A 25,933-nucleotide genomic window follows, 5' to 3' on the forward strand; every position below is an offset into this window, starting at 1 on the left:
AACAAATGCCTCTAGCTGCCTCCCCACCGGGGAGTACTTAACCATCATTCTTTCTTTAATACCCGAAAAAGCAAATCCATTCTCTTTCCCAAGAAACAAATGGGGCATTGAAGCTATTTATCTGCCCCCTCAACTTCAGCTAAAATTAAAATGGCAAAAGAAGGAATGATAATTGACATCTTTCTGAGCTCAGCAGAGCTGTTGTTGGAGCCACACCACACTAAACTGCTGAGCAGTTCCCTCCTGCGGACTACAGTGACTTGAGACTGCTGCATGCCCTCCCGAAGCGATTCGCTGCAGGGCTGAGCCTTGCTGGTCACAAGAAATACCCCAGCTGCTGGGACAAAATAAATGCTGAGAATTTTCATTACCTTCATTGAAGTTTCCTCCTCACTCCCACAGTCTGAGCCATGAGATCTCCCCTCCCCTACCCCATCAACAGTAAAGAAGTCCCCAAGAATGTAGAAGCAGGGACCTAAACTAGGAAAAACGTTTCCCTGCCCTTCTACTGCCGCTCTACTTCCCAGCCTCCTCACTTTGTCTCCTCACCCAGAAGCAGAGGTCCGGGCACTGCCAAAGGTACAGCGGTGCCACTGAGGGAGCTATGAACTGCTGCCTCAGAGAAACAAATTCCTCCAGCCTCTCTGCAGGGATTGCCAGGCTGGAGACTTGCTGTCCTGGCACACTCATCACCGTGTGAGGCTGCTGACCCTCAGGATCAGAGCCAGGAGCCCAGCAGCTCCTGCATAGCAGTTTATTCTTAGTAATCTGAGGTCGGAAAAGAGACAAATGGGTCAGGTCGGTAAAGCTCTCTGTAGCTAATTGGACTGTTAACACTTGAGGCCAGTGACACACCTGCTGAGCTAATCCATGGGCTACTAGCAGGGACTTCTACACACTGAAAGGATGAAAACTGATGAATAAACAAGCCAGCAGCAGTCAGAGGGAACATGAAGGATGCAGTCTTTTTTTGCCCCGTGGATGGAGACAGGAGCCCAGGGGAGACGGCTGGCCAAGATGGTCTGAGAAGTAGAGGCACACAGGTGGCTCCTGGGAATGTGGCAACAACTGAAAGAAGAACACACCAGACTAGCGAAAAATATTCTCTTACATTAGGGACAGGGGTGTTTTGCCTTAAGTCCCAATTCAGAAAAGCTTCTTTCCAGTGCAGCTCTACCTATAGCCCACCAGCACCGAGGCAGGAGCTGGGATACTCTAGCCACACAGCATCAGGTAAAGAAAGGGGGATCTCCAAATGAAAGGGGAGCAGCTTTCCCCATTCAGTCTGAAGAGTGAAGCTTATGATTTAACACAGCAGAATGCCCCAACTGCATTTGAGTTACACTGTCACAGAATTTCATATGAACAAAAAGCATGTCAAAGTCTGTAGGTAGAATGTGGCTCCTGTCACGTAACATTCTTTTATAGTGCACAGCATTTTTGATACCACAGAGGTCCAGGTACTCACGGTAGTTTAACCTTTTAAAAATTAAAAGTTTGGCAAATAGTTTTGTTTCATTTTCCCAGACAAGGAAACTATGCAATTAATGGACAAATCACACTGAACACCTGCTTGATCAGCTCAAATATATTGTAAAAAGTAATTACACATGCAAAAATGGCATACAAGCTTCTCAAAAGATAGTATCCGGTATATAAATACCAGGCTTTACTGACTTTTTTTTTTTAAATTAAATTGTCATGCTCTCCATGGCAATGTATGGGTATATTAGAATTATAAAGCTGTACAATCTACACCACACACAAAAAAAAACCTGATCAAAATGGAGTAATAGTCACAGTTGGAAGAAAGGAGTGATGGCTTTGAATTCTATCAAGGAGTTTTTCTGCCACAGGTTTGAACTCTCTTTCCCAATACAGTTGTGCCCTTAAATCACAGTCGAGGCCGTAATCCAACGCTAGCTCTTCATCTGTAATCAAGGAAAACATTTTTATCAGTTCTGAATAAAAATATACCCAACTATGTCTTTTATGACCACAGCACATACACAACTGGTAAGTTGTATGTATGTTGATGGCTTAAAAACAACTCTATGTTTAAGAAAAAGTAAGCACCACTGTCTGAGGGACTGACTTAGATTTAACTGAAAATAAAGGATGTTAAGGTCAGTAAAACGGTAGAAAGAGTATTGCAGGTTCTTTTATTCTCACACACCACAGGTCTAGCTAAACTGTATCTCCAAGATCAAGCATTTTCTGTAACTGTCAGCCTGGAAACTAGTTAGGTTTTCACATTACCCACAGCAATTTTGCTAATGTAAGTAACCAATTCATCTAACTACAACTATACGTTTTTTCCTGTCACAAATTGCTCTGCTAGTCTGGTTCATGAAGACTCTTTCAAACGCTATCAACTATCATACTTAAAGAACTTGAGCCACACTAGTTACTATATTGCTGATGCCCTCCCTTCCTCACAAACCTCATAAATAAAATAATAGGACACACTTAATAGAGACAAGCAACGTTACGAAACAAAGGAAGTCGTTGCTCATTATTCCCCCTCCATTTTGCCTGGCATTGGATATGGCAAAGAAACAAACCCTTACAGAAAAAAGAAATCAGTCTGCAACCAGAAGCGTGCTCCTGAATCGGGACTCTACAAACACCACTGATAATACTGAACAAATGCTTCCATACAGTTTAACAGAAGGATATTTCACAGCCCTTAGGCCATAAACAGACCTAAAAGGAAGATACAATCCTGCGCCCAGTGGGCAGCGTGACGTATCTTTGTCCTAGACTATGAAAAAGCAGCAGATTCACAATCTGTTAAATAAGTAAGAGAGTTCACTGCACATTCCCAGCAGGTAAAAGACAACTTGGAGCTGAAGAGACACTTGTTACCCACGTTTTGAGTCAAACTTTGTGTAGAAAACAGATGCTCAAACAGCAACTATTCCCATTTAAAAGAATGCCAAGGTGCCTATGCAGAGCATATAGCCTGAGCTGCAACAGCTATAAATGAAGAGACAACATTACTTGTGCATGGAGATGGGCTGCATTTCATAAAAGGTTACCAGTAACTGCCAACAATACTTGATTTATATGCCACTCACTACAATGTTCCTAAATTACCAAAATTAAAGAGATGCTGATTGTGAGGTAGATTCCAAAAGGGGTTTTGCATAAAGAGAAGATGCCACTTAGAGGCTTTCTGTAATAAAGAGAAAAAAAACCCCATTCTTTCAAGAAGGAAGACATGTCATATCTCTGCAGGAAGAAACCCTATAATCAGAGGTAAAAACCAGCCTCAGACATCAGATCTACATTTGATAATATCATAGGATAATTTAGGTTGGACAGGACTTCTGGAGTAGAGCCACCATAGATTAGGTTGCTCTGGTCCATGTACTGTTGAGTACTGAACACCTCACAGGATGGAGATTCAACAGCCCTTCTGGTCAGCCTGTTCCAAGGCTTGACCCCTGCCATGGGGAAAACTTATTATCCTAATATTTAATTGGAATTTTTCTTATTGCAACTTGTGCTCATTAGCTTTTGTCCTATGAATGGCACAGTAGCTCAACACATCTAAAATTAATCTCAGTAGCAGAGAAGTGAGAAACCCTGAAGAGGAAGATAAAGGATTATGGTTTTCATTTTCAGAGTGAATTGCTTTGCCTACTCCTGAAATGATTCTTCTACCCAAATTAACTGTCTTCTAACGCACAGCAAGAGACAGTTCTCCCTTTTATTAGACAGCTGTGCCCCCCAGAACTCGATTGAATGTTTGTGGAATCACTGAGGTCAGGAATTCCAGCCTACAAGAAGAAGGGTCAGAACCAGTTCAAAAGCTGAAGTGTTGAACCAAAACAGTAAATTTCCCAAAGCAGAATGTCAGTAACACTGGGGATCAGTGAGGATCAGTGTCCCACATGGAAGCTGTGCATCCTCAGATAATTTAATTTTCCCACGATCCTCTTCAAACCTAGCAAAGTTGGGTACTGGCCAAAGAGCATATAAACTGGCTGCAAGCCCAGGAACAAGACAAGCACACTGGCTCTGCATGCTATGGGGGAAGCTGAAAACTAGACTACAGACTCTAGTCTGCAAGGGCTACCCAGCTCTGTAACTCCAGCAAGACAGGGGCCAGGAGCCCTGGAACTTAGTATCATGCCATGTAAGAGTTCACGTGTACTGAGATTCAACAATAGCCTCCTTAAATTGATAGTGGAGGTAAAGGTGAGCAGAAGAGAAGTCTGGAAAAAAGAGAGGGAGAAAGGAGACGAAACAGAATAATGTTCTCAAGACAGAGGCTCATCTCCACTGCTGCTCCTGAGGGACCAGGGCAAGGCAAAGATGCTGCCAGGGGCCTGGAAACACCAGCCTCCAGGAGCTCTGAGCTAATAAAGTGACATGAGACTCAAGAGCAGCTGAAAGGCAGCAAATGTCAGTGCCATTGGAAAGCAGTGCCACTGCATCTCAGGCTGCTGGGATCAGACAGGAAAAAAGAAAAACAAATGGCGCTCTTTGTCCAGCCTGTTTCAGGCCCAACATCTTTTCGGGCTATTTCCACTCCCTTTTGGCTCCTTTGTATCTTCTGTCATCTTGTATCAGGTAGGGGAAGAAAAACAAAAGGGAGGAGGCCAAGCACAGCAGGTGAAGTGAGGTGTCTGCTGTGCCATGCTCCACTTTTTCTGCTTCCTGAGCGTGTGCTGATGCTTAAGTACAGTCCACTGACTGTCAGCAGTTGCCTCCTGCTTCCTGAATGATAGAATCGGAGCAATGACAGTTCAAGGCTGTTGCTGGATACAATGGGAGGAGGAAGATGTAGGACAATATTAACCAGCTGCTATTACTAAAATGTGTTGGCTCTTAACACACAGAGGAACCAGATCCAATGAGTAAGATGTGCTTTTTCCACAGCTCTCTTCTGGCTGTAGTTGGAAGGAAGACTGGCCTTCTGACTTAATTCTGACCTGGTTTTAATTAATTGTCATTACTGTTGCATTACAATTGCAGTTGTAACTGCAACTGCAATTGTACACGAACTTCCAGTTCACGAAAGCTGTACTAGTTAATGAGAGTTCCAATTACTACCCAGCCTGGACTCTTGCAGTCAAATTAATTGCTGGCATAAGCAGTGTTAAATGCAGAGGAAAAAATAAGTAAGAATTTTCCAAAACAAGGAGATATATATATATACACACACACACATACACACACCTTGCAGCATGCCAGAAAATTCCAGCATGATTGTGGCTGTAAAGTTTGCAGTTCTGTTGCAGAATGTTAAAAAGTGCACTAATGATCTTGAAACACTGAGTGTTTTCAGATAAATAGACGGAATTACTGCCCACATTGACATGCTCTATCATAGCAAGGAATGTAATGCAAGGAATGATTACAACAATGAATAACAGTAATTCTGCTGTAACTGGGAAAAAAATCCCCACAAATCCACCCACTTTTCTGACTGTCTAAAAACAAAAGAGACTATGGGGATCTCACTTTCTGTCTGGGTCTGACTAACGTGCAGCCTTCTCCACAGCAAGCATACATCTTTAGTAAACTTCCAATTAAAACCAAAGCAAAAGTAGCTAAAGTTTGCTTCAATTCAATTTAGATTTTAAAGATTTTTAAAAAATATAATTGCAAATGATCTACCCAAAATAAAATCATAACCAAAGCAGTGCTCATAAAATAAAGGAGGAAAATTAAATATGGTGACTACAGGACGTAGCAATTAAACTCGCTAAAATTTGAAGCAAACGTAAACGTGCAGATGAAAAGATCCAACTGGGTAAGCGAATCAGGTTCTTCACATTCACTTGTAGACACCTTCCAGCCCCTGTATTGGGGAGGAGCACACCTTCCCTAGCTTTAGGGAGCAGATGAAAAATTGTCAGGATGTTGTCCTTGCCCACAAGGAGATCATGGTTAGAAAAGAAGGGCGGCCAAGGGACTCTTGTCACAAGCAGGAAGCTCAACCTGTTGCACCACAGAGCCCTCCAACTAAGGGGAAAAGCCAGATTCCCCAATTTGCCCAGTGAGTGCTGTGCAGTAACCAGGCGCATCAGAGCTGAGCTCCCGCTTCTGTCAATACCTGCAATGACCTTTGAGGCCAGAAGGGCCCGCAGCCAGTGAAAAGTACGTTTGCGCTGAAGGTCTATGGGATAGTTGGCTCAAGTAGACAAAAAGGCAGTTGGTGAAAGCACTAGTGGCATGCTAACTAGACAAACTAGAGTGGGGAGTGACAGTGGCCAATTCTACCTTGGCAATCCATAAGACCTGAGGGAATGTGCTGAATGGTAACAGACTGCTGTGTTGCTGGATAGTCTATACTGGCCAGCCACTTAAAGCTGCATGACAGACTTCCCACCCAAACTAAAACTGCTTTGATTTTACTTCTTCTATTTCTCTTACTAAGGAAAAGAGATCAAGATTATGAATCTTACCCAAGAGTGATGTGAGCAGCGCCAGCAATGCGTCAGTATCTTCTCCAAAGCATGAGGTTGCACTTGTAATATTTTCACTGTAGTTCCACAGGGTTTTGCATACCAAACAAGCCAGCTGCCAGTCAGCCGGCCCAAAGTCTCGTAAACAGTCGACTAACCTGCCATTATCAAACAAAAACAGCGTTTTGCTCCATGTAGTTTTCTCCTGAGCCTTTCAAAATCGAGGCAGTCTGGAAATGTATGCAGACTCCACGAAAGTTTGCAGGAAAATTCTACATTAATAAACTCAAGTTGCTACTTTCTTCCTCAGTAACTTCCCCCTTTTCATTTACTCTAGTTCCCGAAGGACGGGGACATGCCTTTTGTCTATACGTACGTGCGTATTGCATATTGCGATGCGAGCCAAACTATATGAGGCACCAAGAATTCATCTGGAAAACATGGTATGAATGCAGAAATAGCTTCAGTCAGAATGTCCAGCTTATTACACATCAGAGGATCTGACCAGAAGACAAATCCGAAGAAATTCGCTACTTCCATGACTCACAGAATTACCTCTCACATTCAGTGAAGTTTGACTATTTTGCTGATCTTGCCCCTTCTTGTATTTCTTCAGCCTGCACTCCCAATGGACTCCTCTCAGAAATGCCAGTTTTATTAAGGACCATTAGGTTCTTAATCTTTCTTCTAACCTCACTTCCTTGCAGATACCAAATGCAGGCTAGATCAAAAGCAGGACTCTGAAATTAAGCTATAACTTTTCTACCTGCACCAGCTTATGTATGTAGCTATCCAGAGTTCCCATTACCAAACAGCAGTGGTCACAAGTCCCGGGGCAGCAGAAGTAAATGCTGTTTTTCACCTGCTATCCCTAGTGACCTCTCTAATAGTAATCCTTCACTGTTGTTCTCTTCCCCAACTCCACGACCCCTTCTTTCCCTCACTTCTCTACTTCACTGTGAGATTTATAATCTGGTGATTAGTAAAGGGAACATGGGATAACTATTACATTCAGGTATGGCTGAAAATAGCAGTAACTGAAAAGCAACCAAAAAGAGGTTTGCTTTTTCTCTCTTCTCTGAAGGCAGTCATTTTGGAAGACTGGGAGACATCTAATGAAAAGCCAAAAGAACATGCCCTAATTTTTTGAAGTTTAACCCTCTGATGAGACTAATTCCATGTTTTATTAGGGTCGCTATATATTGGTACAACAAAAATCCAGAGCTGGTTTGGCACAGTCAGGATGACCTCCTTAACAATCACTTCCAAATTCTCTAGATTTATTCCATACTGTTACTGTTTTTCCTTCTCTCTTCACAAATTTTCAGAGAATATAGAAAACTCTATATTCTATATGATTCTGTATTCCACAGAATATTCTACATTCTATATAACAGAAATTCTATGTAATAGAAATTTATCATATTCATTATTCAATTTGCCCCTTATTTTTATTCTTCTTTTTCAGATTTGTATTTTGTCAGTTAATTAGAACATGGGAAGGAAGGCGGAGAAGACTATGTGTTGTTTACATTGTATAAATAATTATATGATGTATGAACAGGAAAGCATTTCAAAGGCATATTGTTTCATAAACGTGGGCTGTATCAACTGCTTTACAAGCATAAGAACATGATCTTTCCTGTTGCTCCAATTAAGCTGAATCCGCTATTATCTGAACATCAAAGCCACAAGTGATGCATCCACAGTGGTTTTTCAAGATCTAATACCACTTATACTAAGTGCCTTAAACTTGAACTCTCAGAGAAAGGAGTCTCAGGAGCTATTTATTCTCTGCCGAGCACAGCTACATCAGACAGTTCTCCCTGCAGTACTAAGTAGTTACAAAAACTGCAAGAGACCATGTGGGGTATCATAGTTCCTGAAGTAATCCTCACACTTAGAACAGATACATACTAACAGTGCTTATTAACTGCAGCCCACATAGGATCCAGTTAGGTCAAGCATAAGCAGCTATTGCAGAGCCATGCCTTAGTCGCTTTGTTGTGTGGTACTCTCCTCTGCTGTGTGTATCAGGAGGATCTTTGGAAAATTATTCTATGGTGCTTGGCTCTGCAGTAGGCTAAACCACTGTAATGCTTTTGCAAAAAACATGAGACAGTACGAAAGACTTTTTCTTGAAGAACATCAGATGTTGAATATCTATAAAATATGTACCCTTATTACAAGTTATTGGCTACAATTAAAAAAAAAAAAAAAAAGACTCTGATTGAAGCTCTTTGGCCAAACTACTGGAACTTGTCTTTTTTGTAAGCATAATCAGGAACTTACTTTCCAATTCCTCCTTCTTCCATAAGAAGATCTCGCTTGTTCTTAAGTACTGTGAGATTGAGCAGAACTCCACAGGCAGAAAAACAGACATCTTCGTTCTTTGCATCAAGTAAAGCAATCAAGAATTTGTATACTGGAGGAAACAATATTATTGGGATGATGGATTTATCACACACGTGGCATTACAACCTAGTTATTAAACATGTATGCTTAGAAAGCAGTCAAATGCAAGGATACCCTACCCAAAATTTAACCTCGTAGCATATTACTGTGACATTTGTTGAACGGGCGTATCAGCCAGCGTAACAACCATTATTACATCACAATGAACACCAGCTTTCTTGAAAGCAACACATATGAAATTCTAGTTATAAAAATACACCAAAGTAATGTGAAAATCCAATTAGAAGAGGTTAAGTTCACCAAACTGAATTACAGCTTACTTCTTAAAAGTATCATCCTCCTTTCAATCGCACAGTCCACAGGAACTGCTAGGATTTGGCATTTGGCACTCAGAGAGGGAAGTTCTTACCCCTGTGAGTGGCAGGGTTGCCCTAGACTGCACCAAGCTCAGATGGGACTGCTGCAGCCTGGGGCTCCTGTGGAAGACAGGCAAGAAGGAGATGCTGGACATGCAGCATCTCGCAGCACTTGCTGATGCGGAACTCAGCAGGCAGTGGAAGGCAATCCCAGCAAGGGAGGCAGTCTTGCCTAATGGAGGGGCAGCCTCCCAGCTCTCCCTGAGCTTGGCACACTGACACCATGGTCTTTCCCAGGTAGAAAATTCAGTCCTTTGACAGAGACAGCTCATCAGCAACCATCTATTAAGTGTCAGTTCTCCCTCTGCAGATACCTTCTCCTCAAAAAGTGGTGATATGTGCACCCCTGAAAGAAGGGGTTGTATATTGTGGCGTATCACCTCACTTTCAGCACTGACAAGTAGATATTAAAAAAAAATGTACAGTGAACTGGTGTTTAATTAAACTTATGACACACCTTCTGTGAATAGCAAGGGGTTGCTGTTTTTCCCAAAGCTCTTTAGACATCCAAAGGAAAAAGACTTGAGAAGACTTGTATCCTACTTCACCCAGAGGCAAATAGGAGGTCTCTTTGTCGAGGCAGTCAAACATCTTAAATGCATGTTACAAAATGCTAACAAGCTGTCGAACATGGGAATCAAAAGCCTGTGATTATGAACCTAAATGAGAATTTAGTTGGCTTTTCATTTTATATCTTACCACTACTAACCTGTAGGATTTCAAAAACTGAAGGAGTGAAGGGAAATTTCAAAATTATAATCTTTAGGAAAACCAGTTTTTGTAGTATTTACCTTTGTGAAGGGACACCACGGCATATCTTTCCTATTCCAATATCTCCATTTTAACGAAACTGAAATAAATTGGTGTTTATAATGACTACTTCTGGATTCTAGCATTTGCCTAATTTGCAAAACCTCAGAGAATACTGCTTCTACCCTTTAACTGAGACAGCTTATTAACACTCTTTATGGACATTTAAAAACAGGACTCCTACAAATGTAAATGTAACTCACTCTTTTTCTGTATGATGAAGTCACAGATCTCATGATCCTGGGAAAGATTGCCAAAGACTCTGACAGCCTCCACAATTCCATCCATATTGTTGCTCATTAACAGCTTTAAAAGCACTATTGGTTTGCACAGAAATGAAATAAAAACAATTACTTGTATATCACAAACATGTGCTTGGCTTTTTATCAGTAAATATCAGAACGCAAGAAGCAACCGCAATAAATGTAATAAATGGGAACAGTTATCTAACTGCTGGTTGCAGTGAAGGAGGTGAGCAGATGGTAGAACAAGAGCTAAATTGTGTCGAGCTTTGAAGATGAGACAAATTGCTCCAAGACCGGGCTAAATGCAAAGGAACAAATGAGGAGTTACGAAGATAGCCTAAGCACAGTTGTAATAATGGGAGCCAGTTTTGCTATACAGTTTTGAGTGGGCTCATGTGAAAATCCAGGAAGACAAAGAAAAAAAAAAGCTGTAATATATAAGAGAATTGATTTAGATCGTGAACAGATGGTCTTATGGTGGGATGTCTCCTAAAATTCAAATTATTTTCTGACATTAGCTCTATTTTCTTTCAGCACTGCTGTAACAAGCAAACACATTTTCTCTGAACAGCTACTTAATATTGCCCTGGGTCTGAAGCATTTACTTACTTGCTGCTTTCCTGCTTAGCAGTTTCACATATGATTAGCATGTAACTTCAGCAGATAGAATGAGACCTTGAGCATTTCTTAGGAAGAGCTACCATCACGTAAGTTTTCGGTGCAAGGCAAAAGAGCGATATTACAGAAGGTACATTTATCAGTCTTCTGTGAGTATGAAGTGAACCACTGAGATCAGTCCATCATATAAAGGACTCAAATCAGTGAACCCTTAACACTTCTACCACAGAAAAGTGAGAGAAAAAAAAGAAGTCGAAAAAAGAGGTTGGCTTCATTCCCATTACTTCCACCTTTGAATATTGTGGCTCCTGAGGGAACCGGCGGATTAAATTGCTAAGCCACTATCCATCATATCTGAGAAGTTGTGGCAGTCTGGTGAAGTACCCACTGACTGGAAAAGGGGAAGCATAACCCCTGTTTTCAAAAAGGGAAAAAAGGAAGACCCGGGGAACTACAGGCCAGTTAGTCTCACCTCTGTGCCCAGAAAGATCATGGAGCAGAGCCTCCTAGAAAGTATGCTAAGGCACATGGAAAATAAGGAGGTGACAGACAACATGGCTTCACTAAGAACAAATTATGCCTGACAAATTTGGTGGTCTTCTACGACACGGTTACAGCATTGGTGGATAAGGGAAGAGCGACCGACATCATCTATCTGAACTTGTGCAAAGTGTTTGAAACTGTCCTGCATGACATCCTCATCTCTAAATTGGAGAGACATGGATTTGACAGATAGACCACTCGGTGGATAAAGAATTGGCTGGAATGGACACACTCAGAGTTGCGGTCAACAGCTCAATGTCCAAGTGGAGACCAGTGACGAGTGGTGTTCCTCTGGAGTTGGTATTTGGACTCGTGCTGTTTAACATCTTTGTTGGTGGCATGGACAGTGGGATTGAGTGCACCCCCAGCAAGTTTGACGATGACACCAAGCTGTGTGGGGCGGTTGACACACTGCAGGGAAGGGATGCCACCCAGTGGGACCTGGACAAGCTCAAGGAATGGGCCCATGTGAACCTCATGAGGTTCAACAAGGCCAGGTACAAGGTCCTGCACATGGATCAGGCCGATCCCAAGCACAAATATAGGATGGGTGGAGAACGGATTGAGAGCTGCCCTGAAGAGAAGGACCTGAGGGTGTTGGCTGACGAGAAGCTCAACATGACCCAGCAATGTGCACTTGCATACAGTTGGCTTTCCGGGCTGCATCCAAAGAAGCGTGGCCAGCAGACCAAGGGAGATGATTCTCCCCCTCTACTCCGCTCTGGTGAGACCCCACCTGGAGTCCGGTGTCCAGCTCTGGGGCCCCCAACATAAGTAGTACATGGACCTGTTGGATCGAGTCCAGAGGAGGGCCACGAAGATGATCAGAGGGCTGGAGCACCTCTCCTATGAAGACAGGCTGAGGGAGTTGGAGTTGTTCAGCCTGGAGAAGAGAAGGCTCCAGGGAAACCTTACTGCAGCCTTCCAGTACCTGAAGGAGGCCTACAAGAAAGCTGGAGAGGAACTTTTTACAAGGGCATGTAGTTTACATTTACAAGGGCAAAGGCAAAATGGCTTTAAACTGAAAGAGGGTAAAATTTAGATTAAATATAAGGAAGAAATTCATCATTATAAGGGTGGTGAGATAGTGAAACAGGTTGCCCAGAACTGTGTATGCCTCATCCCTGGAAGTGTTAAAGGCCAGACTGGACGGGGCTTTCAGCACCCTGGTCTTGTGGCAGGTATCCCTGTCCATGGCAGGGAGGTTGGAACTATATGATCTGTAAGGTCCCTTCCAACTCAAATCATTCTATGATTCTATGAACGTGCCTTGAATTTGTCTTAAAGAGCTATCTGAAATGATTATTTTTTGTCTTTGGGATCCACCACTTTTATCAAACAGCAAGTATTCTCAAAATGTCTCCTGGAGGAGGAAGCCTGCTGGTCTTCCATCAAGAGGTTTTCTTTCTTCTCAGTTCAGGCAGAGGAAAGGTGATGGGACTGGTTCCACATGCTAACAATATGAGAGGGAGAGCAAATGGGACAGGCAGATAGGTAATTTGTTTCCACATTTCTCCAACTAGCAGTGAGAGACAGCTGGCTTATGGGTGATAAAATTACTTGTGACAGAACAGCAGAACTGTTACCTAGAGAGAATATGATATCAGCCAGTCAGGGCACTAGGATGACAGCCAGAATATTTTTTCTACCCCTCATTCTACCTGTTGTGTAAACTTCAGGCACCATCTCTCCCCCATGCCTTGTCTATTTAGAGAGAAAGGTATGCAAGATATAGACTCTCTACCTTTTATGTAACATTAGCACGAGTCCCAGAACTCAGATGCAGTTCCTACACATCAGTAAAATATGACTATTGTCCATACTGCCTGAGGAGAGAGAATGACACAACTCCTATACTGCTAGTGGATTTATAAGCCAGAAACAGACATAAATCAGATTTTGCAGGTCTAGAAGGCACTAAGAAGGGGAAAAAAAAAAAAAAAAAATTCTTACCATACTCTGATTAAGAAGTAAAAAGCAGCATGATTATTTTGGCTTAGGCGTATGGATTTTGAGCAAGCCTAGCAAAAAAACTGCTAAACAGAAAACAATATGGCAAATTCCTTTGGGGAGGAAAAGAAGGGGTTTTGTCAACAGTCTATTTTCACACAAGTCATAGAATTATGTTCCAAAACAATGAGAAATCATTTTGGAAATAATTTATCCCTATGAACTTTACATTCCTGCAATTTGATACCACAAAACACTATCAGTGTCTTTATTTTCTGTAGTATCAAAATATAGCATGAATAACTTCCACTTTCAAAAGCTATACAAAAAGTACTAGTTTAAAAGTCCTTACTTTCAGCAATGTGTAGCTTCTTGTCTTGAACAGCAGAACTCTCCACTTTGTAGTAGGATAAATTGTTGATTGTTGTTGCAGCATTGATGACCAACTCCTCACAGTCATCAACTGACTTGTATTCTGAGAGTAAAAAAAAAAACAAACCCCAACCTTATGCATATGTAGATACACACATGCACATGAGTAACTTAGCAGTGCACTGTTTCTCAGAAGCAAACTGAATCATAGTTTACAGGGCCGCTATTACAGACAACCATTCTGTTATTCAGTAACATGGCAGAAGCTAACAGGAGCAGCTGATCCAAAAATGGCAATACAAAGTCACTCTTTGCAACTCTTCATCTACAGAAATCATTGTGACTAAGGCAACATGGTTTAAAATCTAGTAAGTTAAGACATTTTACAGTTCCTATCTGCTGCTTTAAGATGGAACTGAGGAGAATCCACATGCAGAAGTAGGCCTGTGTGATAGATACAGAGAAATGCCAATACTGAAATGTCAGGTACCATGAAAAATTGAAAAAAAACCAGAAAGGCTTCTTTAACAATATTTGAAAGATTCTCTCTCAGAGTTCCTGACAGAATGCCAACCAGTGCAAAATTACACCAGCAAGTCTGAAAATTGTGTATACCTATTTATGTGAGGTTTCTGGCCTCAGAAACCAAGAGTGAAGGAAATAAAAGAGGGGTAAGTTCATAGGGAGATCTAACATTTTGTACCAAACTAACTGATACAGTGCTCAGTAAGAGGGGAGGGTGGCAGAGAGAAGCTTTGAGGCTTGAAAGCACTTACACAACGGTTAACGGTTGTTAACGGTTACGTTCCAACCCCGGAAGCTCCTACAGGACTTAAGACAGAAGTTGTGAGTCTGCCTTCTCTAATCCCCCATGGCTGGTGGGTAAAACCGGTAAGCTAGCATGTAATCAGCTTGATTGTCTTTACATAGTATTTAATGTTCTCATCACACACTAAAATATACTGAGTTCTTTGAAATGTATCTTGTCACAACTAAACTCTGTTATGGAGAGAACAGACTGCCCCGTCCTAGCCTGTAATTAGATTTACAAAGGGATCAGTAAATGGTAAAGGAACTGCAGTACTAAGCCTCCATTTGCATGGGGACACTCCCATCCACCTGAAAGTGATAAAGCTTGAAAATTTGAAAAAGAAGAAAAATTAAGAGGAAGTTTTTTGAGGAGGCTGAAAGTTATGGGTGGAGGGAACAAAAAGAATACTTAATCCAAAACAGTCACAAAACCTGCAAAACCTAAAACAAAACAACGCCACCACCAAACACATGTATGTAGCACCTTACAAGAACAGACTTCCCTTATATATGAACTCTCAGTGAGATATATTTAAAATAAAATTTGTTTCCATATCCTTAATGATCATATCTGCAAATCTTATCACTGAATGAAACACTTATATGAATGTCAGCAATGCTTCCACTGTCTCAAACAGGCTTTCTACATAAAACAGTTTATGAATATCAGCAGAATAGCTTTGTTATTTTAGCAATGGAACCAATTTAGTTATTGCTCAACCTAGGTAATAAGGTTAAATAGGAAAAATCTAAACTCTCCTTACAGGCTGAACAAAGGTAACACACACAACATAGATTTTATTACCTAGTACTGTAACAAGTAATTCTACAATACGATGGGCAGCTGCCAGAGCTGGTCCTACATTGGGATGAATGGAGAGATTGGCCAGCACTCTTATCAGTTTTATCAGAACATCTTCTGCTTCTGAAGAATGCTTTGGGTGTTTTTTTTCTTCCCCTCTTCTTTCATGGGACCATTTCTGTGCATGCAAATCAAGTTCATGGTAGGTTTGGAATAATGATATCAAGGTGTTAACACTTCCTCTTTCTTTAAAAAATTGCTCACGGGCCTGGTTATTCTTTTCTGTTAAATTACCAAGAATGAAGATGATACGGATAACCAAATCCTGCAATAAAATAAATAAACCATATTACACAAAAAACATCAGGAGCTATTAGCTGCTTAAAAAGAAGATAATACTTAATTTGCTTCACAATCCAGTTAATAGCAGGTCCAGAACATCTGAAGGAATGCCAAATACAGCAACTAGAAATAATTTTTTATGCTACTATTTTTCATAACCCAGTTTACAGAAGAAATAAAAAACGGCTGACAGAACTAGTATAGCATTGCGGTAATTACTAATGGGATATACTTAGCATAGGTCGTCTATTTTTACCAAGCCCACAATAATCTTAAAACATCTTAAACCAGCACTTTATATAACTTGAATAAACATATGGGCCAGAGTTTACTAATCATTCAAGTACACAAATGTCAGCTGTGATGGCCAAAGACCACTACCTTCTCTTTTTTAGGACTGTTACCCCCATTGTAGAGGTTAAACTACTTCCCCTTGATTTGTTACTGTTAAATCCTTGTTAGCTCTTACTCATTTCCTTGTTAAGTCAAATTGCTTATAAATAGATTAATTATTTGTTCCAGATTTTTACCAGAACTATAATCAAAACTGACCAGTCTGTTATTCCCCAATTCCTCCTCTTTCTCCCTTTAAAGACAGGTGCCCTACAGCCTTATCATCCTACATAACCTTTCAAGAATCCCAGAGATATTAACGCTTTCTGTCCTTCTTAAACACCAAAGGGTAAATTTCATCAGGCCTAGCTGCTTTGAAGACACTTAGATATGCTCCAGCTCATTTTTCAGTAATAAAAGAACTCAGGCTGAAGCAGAGATCGTTTGATCATACTTGACCCTTTCAGAAAAAGAAGCAAAAAAAAAGGCATTCCACACTGCACTATTGGCAGTGGCATCTGTCACTAATTCTCACCTCCTTCTGAACACTGCAGCGATTATTTCCTTGTTGTCCTCCCACTATTAACATGCTATAGAAAGTTTTCTTGTTTCTTTTTATGCCCCTTTCTAGGTGCATCTCATTTTGTGCTTTGTTTTTCTGATTTTGATTTTACATGTTCTTGCTACCCTTTTATTCTTACCATTGCTAAATGAGACCTGCTTTCTATTTTTATGCGGTATCCTGAGATTTTATGATTTAACCAAGTTGCTCTCTTAAAGCACTTTCTGTCCCTGCCCTTCAGTGGGATATGGAATTACATCTCTTGTTGCTTCATTTTGGACATTCTGAGAAAGCCTTTTTTTGGCAAGACTAGTGGATCCTAACTGATCAATAACATCCCCATCTTTTTCTTATCCATCTGTAGGGAAGAAAAAAAATAATTTCTGAAGGTATGAACTAACCCAAGTGTAAAGTAATTAAAATATTTGCCTCTGCCATTTGCATCAAAACCTACTCATTTCCAAAAAGAAAAGTCCAGAGCTTTACCTTAACAGCACAGATAAAGTAACAGCTTTTCTTCAAGTACAGCACAGCCATCTACCCTTTGATGCTAAACTGCTGTACTTACACCAGCCTAGAACTTTGCTAAACAATTTACATGCTGGTTTTCTACCAATATAATAATTACATTCACAGATATTCTGATCCTCCCTGGTATTAATAACATGAATCCTTCTTTCATACATGCCTTCATCAATAAGTTTGAGGTCTTAAGCCTTTGCCACAAGACATTGGCAATAACATCCTCTTACGGTCAAGAAGATGAATGCTATCCCTGAATATGAGAATCTCCTAAGTGAGGAACAGGGTCTTGCAACGATGTATTTAATACGATTACCCCACAGGACCCACTTCAACTTTTTTCTTACTAGGCAGCATATTTTTGCTAGCATCTAAATGTCATCAAGACAAATTTTTATCAACATTCTTACTGACTAACCACTAAGAGCTTTCACCTTTGCTGGCACAACCCCCAATTCACAGAGGCTGTAAGAATTTGAAACAAACAACTGATGAATCAGAAGAGAGAACTGAAAAAAGCAGGCAGTCTAGTTTGACTCGTTTATATTGACTTTCTAATTTTGGTCAAAACAGTATCAGCCCGGCAACAGCTCTACCCAATGAGAAAACAGACAAACAGGTACCGTACAGCAATCAACTGATATTTTGAGAAGTGTGATCTCAACTGCGCTTTCCACCTACAGGCTAGCAAAACAAACTTGTACTTCTTTTTAGCTAAGCACATCTGGTTTTAATAGCATATTGCCAAAGTTTCATTATCTTCCAGTGAAAATTTAACTAGTGGAGTCAAAGAGAAAAGCTGGTACAACTTCTCTGGAGTAGCATAATACTCTAGGGTTAGTATTATTTTTGGCTATATTTTTTTTAAATGTTCACGGCGTAAGCACTGACAGAGTAAGAAACACCAGCTTAGAATGGCTGTGTAAAGAAATACATGTAAAGATGAATGGCATTTTGAAACTGCTTGCAAGACTAAACCTGTACAAGGCCCATGGGCCTTTTTGTACATAACAAAAAAATCACTATAATAAATGAAATTATTATGCATCTCCAAATGTTTGGAGTATTAACTGCATATGGAATTTCAGACATTCTTGCACACTTAAAGAAAAATTACTTACTGGTCATTTATCAGATTAATTTATATAATATGATAAAAGATAGGAATTACACTCAGTTTTTTCATCTTTTTAAAACAAGGCATTCATATGAGACATGCTGTCCACAGAGTGTATCCAAACCAGACTGGAAGATTATATATGAAACCACACAGCTTCACTTATACAAACAAATTTGAAGAAACATAGAAAGAAAAGCTTGAAAAGGAGAACTGATTTTTTTCTTTGCTTCCAATCTATGAAGAAACTGGGTTTTGCTGGTTTTTTTCTTTTTTAAGTGGTAATGGCACCGCATACTCCATCAGCACTTAACTCCTATTTTTCTGACAACCAGAACCATATGCCTTTGATCACTGACAGGAAAGATTTCTTTGCTTATCTACTTCTAAAAATCTACTCCTTGCACTGCCCTAGTAGCAAAGGTACCCAATGTACTAGCTGAGTCACAGAACTTCACAGCAGTTTATTTTGGCAATTAAAATGTACCTGCCTTTCAGGTAAAGCATGATGAACAGAGGTACAAATAGTACAGGTTTACTTATCTTACTTAGTAAGAAAGGAAAGCCAGTTAGGTATAAGTAAGAAAGGAAAGCCAGTTAGGTCAGTAATTTCTAACTAAAACAAGATAAATAAGGCAGGGGAGTCCATTCTGGAGTTTGTACACATTGGCCAAGTACCTGTTAGTCTGTTTGGTATCTGGACCCTCAGAAGGGGAGAGGTAGTATGAAAAAAATTCAGATGCCAGCAGCTGGGTTCCTATTGAATCTCCAGCTGTAAATGAAATGTGCTTTCTATGTTACACAAACTTGAATGGAGTTAGTCAAAATTCTACCACCTGCCCAGCAGTATGTTTCTAAGGCTCATTCAAATCTAATTTATCCTTCATTTCCAAATCTGTATTTCTGCTTTATTATGTACCTTCGAAAGAAAATTTAAGACTTTTATTTGCAGAGTCTGATAGTCTACTTGTAGACAAAATAACAGTAATTATGCCATCCTGGAGCTAATCTCTTCCAAACACAGTAAGGATTCATCTTGAAGTGACATTCTGGCTGTGAAAATTCCTGGTCAAACCCAGAAATACAACTGACCCAAAATGAAACTCAATTTAAAGAAGGGAAAAAAAAAAAAAAAAAAAAAAAGGTGGTGGTGGGAAAATACCCTGGAAGTATCAAAAGCAAATGAAGAAGTTCTTGACTGAGGGACTTGAAATAAGGAGAATTATTTCTCCTTACAGAGAGGAGAGGCTTTGCCACAGTGATAGCAGGGAGTACTTTGTCAGTAATGAGGGAATCTCCTTCCCCTGCAAATATGAATGCATTTGAGAAAAAGGAGAGCCAATAGAAGAATGTGTTTATATTTCTGTGTATTACATACCATGGGACCCTAAACAATAATTTCTACATCTGAAAATCTGATCTGTTCAGGTAGACTTTTCAGAAAAGGTTTCATTTGCACTTTGTGCCTTTCAGCAACGAAGAACTCAAGAACTCATGTCCCTCAGGTTTGTTGGTGGACAGCTGGAGATCTGGGAAAGGTAATGAAGAAAGTCAAGCACGCTGTCACCAGAACATTTGGTGAAAAGCAGTGAGCGCTCTCTAACAAAAAATATTTCAGAAATCATGCATTGAAAAAAAAAGTTGAAAACTACATCCCGCATGGTATTGCTCCAATGACTACTGATCTCCCCAGTTAAAATATTTTTTCTTATTACTAGTTTACATTTTTACAGCTTCAGCCACTATTTCTTATTATCTCTTTTTTCCTAGATTAAAGGATGGTCCACTAACAGAATAGAGTCTGCACAAGGAAGACATTTAACAGGCAACTTGCTAATGGTCTGACCTTTGTGGTTATTCAAATTTATCAGCAGGGAAATTCTTTCAGAGTTGTCAGAATATTTATCCTAAAATGGATACTTCCTTATTGAAAAAAAATGTTAATTCAGAGAGAATGAATGATCAGTTGTGAATATGCATATGCACACACAAAACATAGGAGAAAAATCAATTACTATATCCCCTTCATAGCTTTTTTCAATTGTCCAAGGCACTATTATACTGTTGGGCTAGAGGGAAGAGGAATACAAATGAAAATACGTATTTGCCAATGTAGGAGAAGAGAACCACATGATCTGTGTAAGTTCTTCATAGGGTTACCCTGACAAGTATTTCAGCAGAAGCAGCGGCATAAACAGCACCCACTCTCCTTTCCATTCACAGTTTGGTTCCTCTCCCATATTGGTTCCTCAGTATTTGTGAACAAGAACCTACTTGTGTGGCTGTTCAACAAACTAGACTGGAAAGCAATGCAGGTGCTAATGCAGCAAAGGACTGGGGCTCTTTTTTTTGGTTTTAAGGTTATTGGAAGCTGGATCAGTTTTGTGACCTGATGCATCACACTGCTGTCCTCAGCTCAAATGAGAGATGGAACAGAGGGGAAAAGTGAGTAACCAGAACACAAAGAACACTTATGTCAGCACTGATCACCATTTCTTTAGAGGCAAGCTATGGATACAGAAATACCCCCCTACTAAAAATAAAAATAGTAATAATAAAAAAATCTTCAGTATCTCGTAAGACTATGATGCCACTGAGCAGAGTATCAATAATCCTCTCAAAGCATTTAAGAGACAAACACATATATCTGAACTAAACATAGCTGCAGCATTAGAATCCATTGTTAAGAGCCTGTGGATGCTTTGGGTTATTACATAACTTACATTATGTGACTGACTGAAACAGACAGACAGTGGGTTCCTGGGAGCTCGTCACAGAATTCTCCATAAGCCAGCCAAAAAAAGAGCCAGGAAAGACAGTCACTGCATGCAGATAAGTCTTCGCCTAATAAATAAAGCCAGAAACAAAGTGGAGAAATCCTCTGCATTTATAGGTCCCATCTGTGACAACCTTCCCCACTGCAGCAATACGAAGAGCAAAAAGGACGTTCAACGGCCCTAAAAATGAGTCTTTTTCTTGGAGGGAGACAAGAAAATGTCTCACAAGCAGAAGCCTGCTTGCTCACTGAAGAATATAAACTAATTTGGGACCCGCTACCTGGTAGATGCATTTGAGAAGAAAGCTGGGCAGATCCAGGCACAGTGAATCCAATAAATGCAGACATGTCCTTAGAGAGAATGACAAGGCAACATCAGTCTATTCTTCATTTAATAAATTGTTTCTGAAAAACGGATTGTTAAATCAAACAGGTAAAGCAGCGTGGAAATTATAATTCTAAATTAGTGCAGTTCTATTAGCTGATGCAAGACATGCAGAAATAAAAACAAATCCTTTCAAACATATCAGGACCAGGAACTCTGCCAGAATCTGCAGAACTAATTGATGATCGGGATAAAACAGGAGCATTCAGAGAAGAAAGTGTCATTGCAGAGAAGCTAAATGAGTTCTTTGCATTGATTCATGCCCACTGTGAAAGCAGCTGGGGAGATGTCAATGCTATAGCCTTCTCTGGGGAAGGCTCATCAGATATCTGGACAAAACTGAAGTGATCACAAACAATTTCAGGGAAAAAACTGACAAAACAAACTAACAAATCACCAGGACCAGATAATCATTCAAACAGTTCTAAAAGAACTAATTAATTAAATAGCTTAATTGCTAACAATGACGTGCAACCCCTCAAAACTACCTTGATGCCTATCATAGAATAGTTTGGGTTGGAAGGGACCTTTAAAGGTGAGCAGTGAGCAGGGACATCTTCAACTCGATCAGGTTGCTCAGAGCCCCGTCCAACCTGACCTGGAATGCTTCCAGGGATGGGGCATCCAGCACCTCTCTGGGAAACCTCTGCCAGTGCTTCACCAACCTCATTGTGAAAAATTTCTTCCTTGTATCTAGTCTAAATCTACCTGCTTTTACTTTAAAACTGTTACCCCTTGTTCTATCGCAACAGGCCCTGCTAAAAAGTCTGCCCCATCTTTTAAGCCTCCTTGAAGTACTGAAAGGCTGCAAGAAGGACTCCCTGGAGCCTTCTCTTCTCCAGGCTGAACAACCCCAAATCTCTCAGCCTCTCCTCATAGAAGAGGTGTTCCATCCCTTGGATCATTTTTGTGGCCAGACCCGCTCCAAGAGGTCCATGTCTTTCCTGTGCTGAGGGCTCCAGAGCTGGACGCAGGACTCCAGGTGGGGTCTCACCAGAGCAGAGTCGAGGGGCAGAATCACCTCCCTCCACCTGCTGGCCACGTTGCTTTTGGTGCAGCCCAGGATATGGTTGGCCTTCTGCGCTGCGAGCGCACATTGCCGCGTCATGTTTAGCTTCTCATCAACCAATATCCTCAAGTCCTTCTCGGCAGGGCTGCTCTCAACCCCTTCATCCCCCAGTCTCTATTGCTACCAGGGTTGGCCTGACCCTGCACTTGGCCTTGTTGAATCTCATGAGGTTCACACAGGCCCATTCCTCGAGCTTGTCCAGGTCCCTCTGGATGGCATCCCATCCCTCAGGCATGTCAAGTGCACCAGTCAGCTTGGTGTTATCTGCAAACTTGCTGAGGGTGCACTTGACCCCACTGTCTATGTCACTGATGAAGATACTAAAGAGTACTGGTCCCAGTACGGACTCCTGCGAGACACTGCTCGTCACGGATCTCCATCTGGACCTTGAGCCACTGACTACTAATGGTCCATGCCTATGGACTGGAAGGGTAACAAACATGAAATCTATTACTAGAAAAAGATCCAAGTGAGATTCAAGCCTGGTGTCTGTACCAGATAAATTAGAAGAAAACACAAAAAAGAACAATAGAATGAGTGGACATTCGGATAGATGCAATCAGCTTTAAGACTCCTAAATCCTGACTTACAATTCTTGAGTTCTTTGAAGAGATCAACAAACATGCATAAAGGAGACCCATCTGACCCATGTGGCTTTCCAGGAGACTTTTGACAAAGTCACTCACTAAATCCTAGTGAAACTAAGCAGTCATGTCCTGGTATACATAAATGATTAGAGAATGGAAAACAGAGTAAATAAGCAGTTCCTGTAATAGTGGAAGATTACCAGCAGAGTTCCACAGGGTTCTGTGCTGGGACCTGTTGTGTTCAACTTGTCCACAAACAACATGGTAAAGCAGGTGACAGCAGTGATATAGAAGAGTTTGCTGATGTCACTAAGATATTCAAAGTAGCAAAGATGAAGTCTGACTGAAGAGCAGAAAAAGGATTTGTAGTCAACTGGTAATAAAATAGCAGATGAAATTTAAAGGCAGATAAACGTGAAATGATGCGTGTGGAAAAACACAGAACAGTCATACTTTCACATATAAAACTACAGCCTTTGAACCAAGCATAACCACTTGGAGAACAATCTTGGGGTTAATGACAGGTTCCTCGTGGGGGTTTAATGCTTACAAGAGGTCAAGAAAGCAAATAAAATTTGGGGAATTCCTGGGAAATAAACTTGAGCAGGCACGCAAATCTATGATATGGCCTCATGTTAACTGCCGTGCTTTGGTTTCCTCACCTCAAAAAAAGATATCAAGATGCAGGACTGCAAAAAGTTCCAAGAAAAGCAACACAGATGCACAATGGTATGGAACAGCCTCTATATCAGAAAGGACCAAGTAAGCAAGGACTCTTCAGCCTGGAAAACAGATAACTTGAAGAGGATATGGTAAAGGTCTAGAAAGTCAGGAGTGTGCAATGAATGACTAGGGATTAAATATTCACCAACTTTTCAATACCAGTACCAGAGGGAATCAATTACAGATAGAGCAAAGGCCAAATTCAGAACAAGCAAAAGGAATTACTTCTGCAATGGCAACACCTTGCCAATGGATGTTTAAGATGTTAGAAGTTTACAGAGGGGAGACTGTAGAATTTCATGGAAAAGAAGTCTACTGAGGTTTATTTCATACACAGAGAGCCACAGCTGGCTGAAGAAGTTTCCAAACTGGAAAGAGCTGGAGGTTTGGTAAGTATACACAGGAAGTATCATATATGCTTGCTCTGTTTTTACTGTTCTCTAGGCATCTGATTTTCACCACTGCCAAGTATGGATAGTAGGCTGGATGCACCCTTCATGTGACCCAATGTGATTATTCTCTTGCTGAATAGGCAACTGCTGCATCCAGTGATGTCAGACACTTAACAAATGTTTCCTAATTAAAAGATTAGGCTACACTAAAGTATAAAGGGACTTTTCAATACAACAGGCACAAGATTTCTTCTATGCAAATTCTAGTATCACACCCTGTGTTTGTGCACTTAAGATTGAAAACAGACTCCCAGTTGTACACTGATAAAAGATTACACGGAAGCTGTCAGGGTCCTAAAAAGCCACCTAAGCTCAGGTAGCGCCTGGCATACTGATAACAGCTACTGCCCTATTTAGGCAATCTCCCTGTTCCAAAAGTATGGCCTCCTTGTGACTTATGACATTAACCACAGCCTGAAAAAGTCATCCATTTATATAGCTTATCTGAAATGCTTACAGATGATAATGATCCTGGGAGAGGGGAACAGCATCTTGTTAAAGATTTCTGGAGATGGGCAAAAGACTACAATGCTGACTAGAAACAGAAGCATGCAAAGCTCATCCTGCAAGATAGAAGCTCTACAAGAAGACTTCTGACAGCTTTTGCAGCATCTGGCAGCCACCAAGGACTTTTTTGTTATTCCACACAAGTAAGCTCCAAAACCAACCACAAGTTAAATCAAACAGAACATGTACTTCAGATGCATAGAAAAGCACTGCTGAATTCCCCAGTCCTACCTTGCAGATCCATCTTTTCCAATCTTCTGTACTCCTCTCCTTACCTAAGACTATGACACATGGAATCTAGCAAGTCTTGCCAACTCAATTACCCCAAAAGTCTTTCTCACAGTTAAATCTCTACTCTCCCATTCCTTCTGACTCTTTTACCCAAGAGAGAAAATGAGCTGAGAAAAAAAAAAAAAGAGATGAAACTGCAGTGTGGTGAGAAAAGAGACTATTTGGGTGGCAGCTGTGGAATTCAGTGTGGTGTGGGAGCAAGTCATTAATACTACTTCCAGTGATCACATTTTTATTTTCACAATATCTAAGGCTTATTTTAAAAGTCACAGTTATGAAAGCACTTGAGAAAGTCTCAATGCTGGTTTTCTTTTGATTTTTCCCCAGTATCTTTCTAGCTGCCATGATTGCCAGTAAAAAAACCTGATCCCATGAACTTTGCACCCTGAAAATTCAGAAAACACACACACTTCCTTTCTTAACATATCAGTTCTTAGTCCTGAGGATTTTTAATGCTTTGAGTTAATAATACTGATTTATCCTCCTCTTTGCTGCTTCATCCCACAGCAAACAATTTTACTCACACTACTGTTACTTGTTTTCTTTTCAACACACACCAACTCACACTATAACTCACTAGCTGTCAGCATTTTAAAAGAAAGATTAGCAGTGCCAACTACACCTCAGGAAAAACATTTGCACTCCTCACAGCTCAAGTGTTTATTATGTACTACAGAAAAAGTAGTGCATTACATTATCCATGTCCCTCTTCTTGTTTCCACAGGGCTTCACTAAGCTGACAACTGACAGTTGCATGCTTGTTTAAAAACTGCAGTAAGAAATAATTATTCTGAAGACACTGCATAAATAATCATCACAGCATAATAACTAAGTTTTTTTTTAATACACAAGCTATTTCTTTAC

At 40.6% G+C, this 25,933-nt stretch overlaps 1 protein-coding gene across 1 annotated transcript in view; it reads right to left on the reverse strand.

Moving 5' to 3' along the window:
• Positions 1-1,779: 1,779 nt before the first annotated feature.
• Positions 1,780-25,933, reverse strand: part of ARMC2 (armadillo repeat containing 2) — a gene marked incomplete at its 5' end in the record, with an annotated part of 57,570 nt that continues 33,416 nt past the window's right edge. Inside the window, 6 exons of the mRNA XM_010293453.1 lie at positions 1,780-1,931; positions 6,423-6,580; positions 8,715-8,847; positions 10,267-10,380; positions 13,772-13,894; positions 15,407-15,728. Coding sequence (XP_010291755.1) covers positions 1,780-1,931; positions 6,423-6,580; positions 8,715-8,847; positions 10,267-10,380; positions 13,772-13,894; positions 15,407-15,728 — 1,002 coding nt within the window. The remainder of the gene's footprint in view (positions 1,932-6,422; positions 6,581-8,714; positions 8,848-10,266; positions 10,381-13,771; positions 13,895-15,406; positions 15,729-25,933) is intronic.

Source organism: Phaethon lepturus, unplaced genomic scaffold, assembly GCF_000687285.1.
Source record: "Phaethon lepturus isolate BGI_N335 unplaced genomic scaffold, ASM68728v1 scaffold11118, whole genome shotgun sequence".
Taxonomy (NCBI): domain Eukaryota; kingdom Metazoa; phylum Chordata; class Aves; order Phaethontiformes; family Phaethontidae; genus Phaethon; species Phaethon lepturus.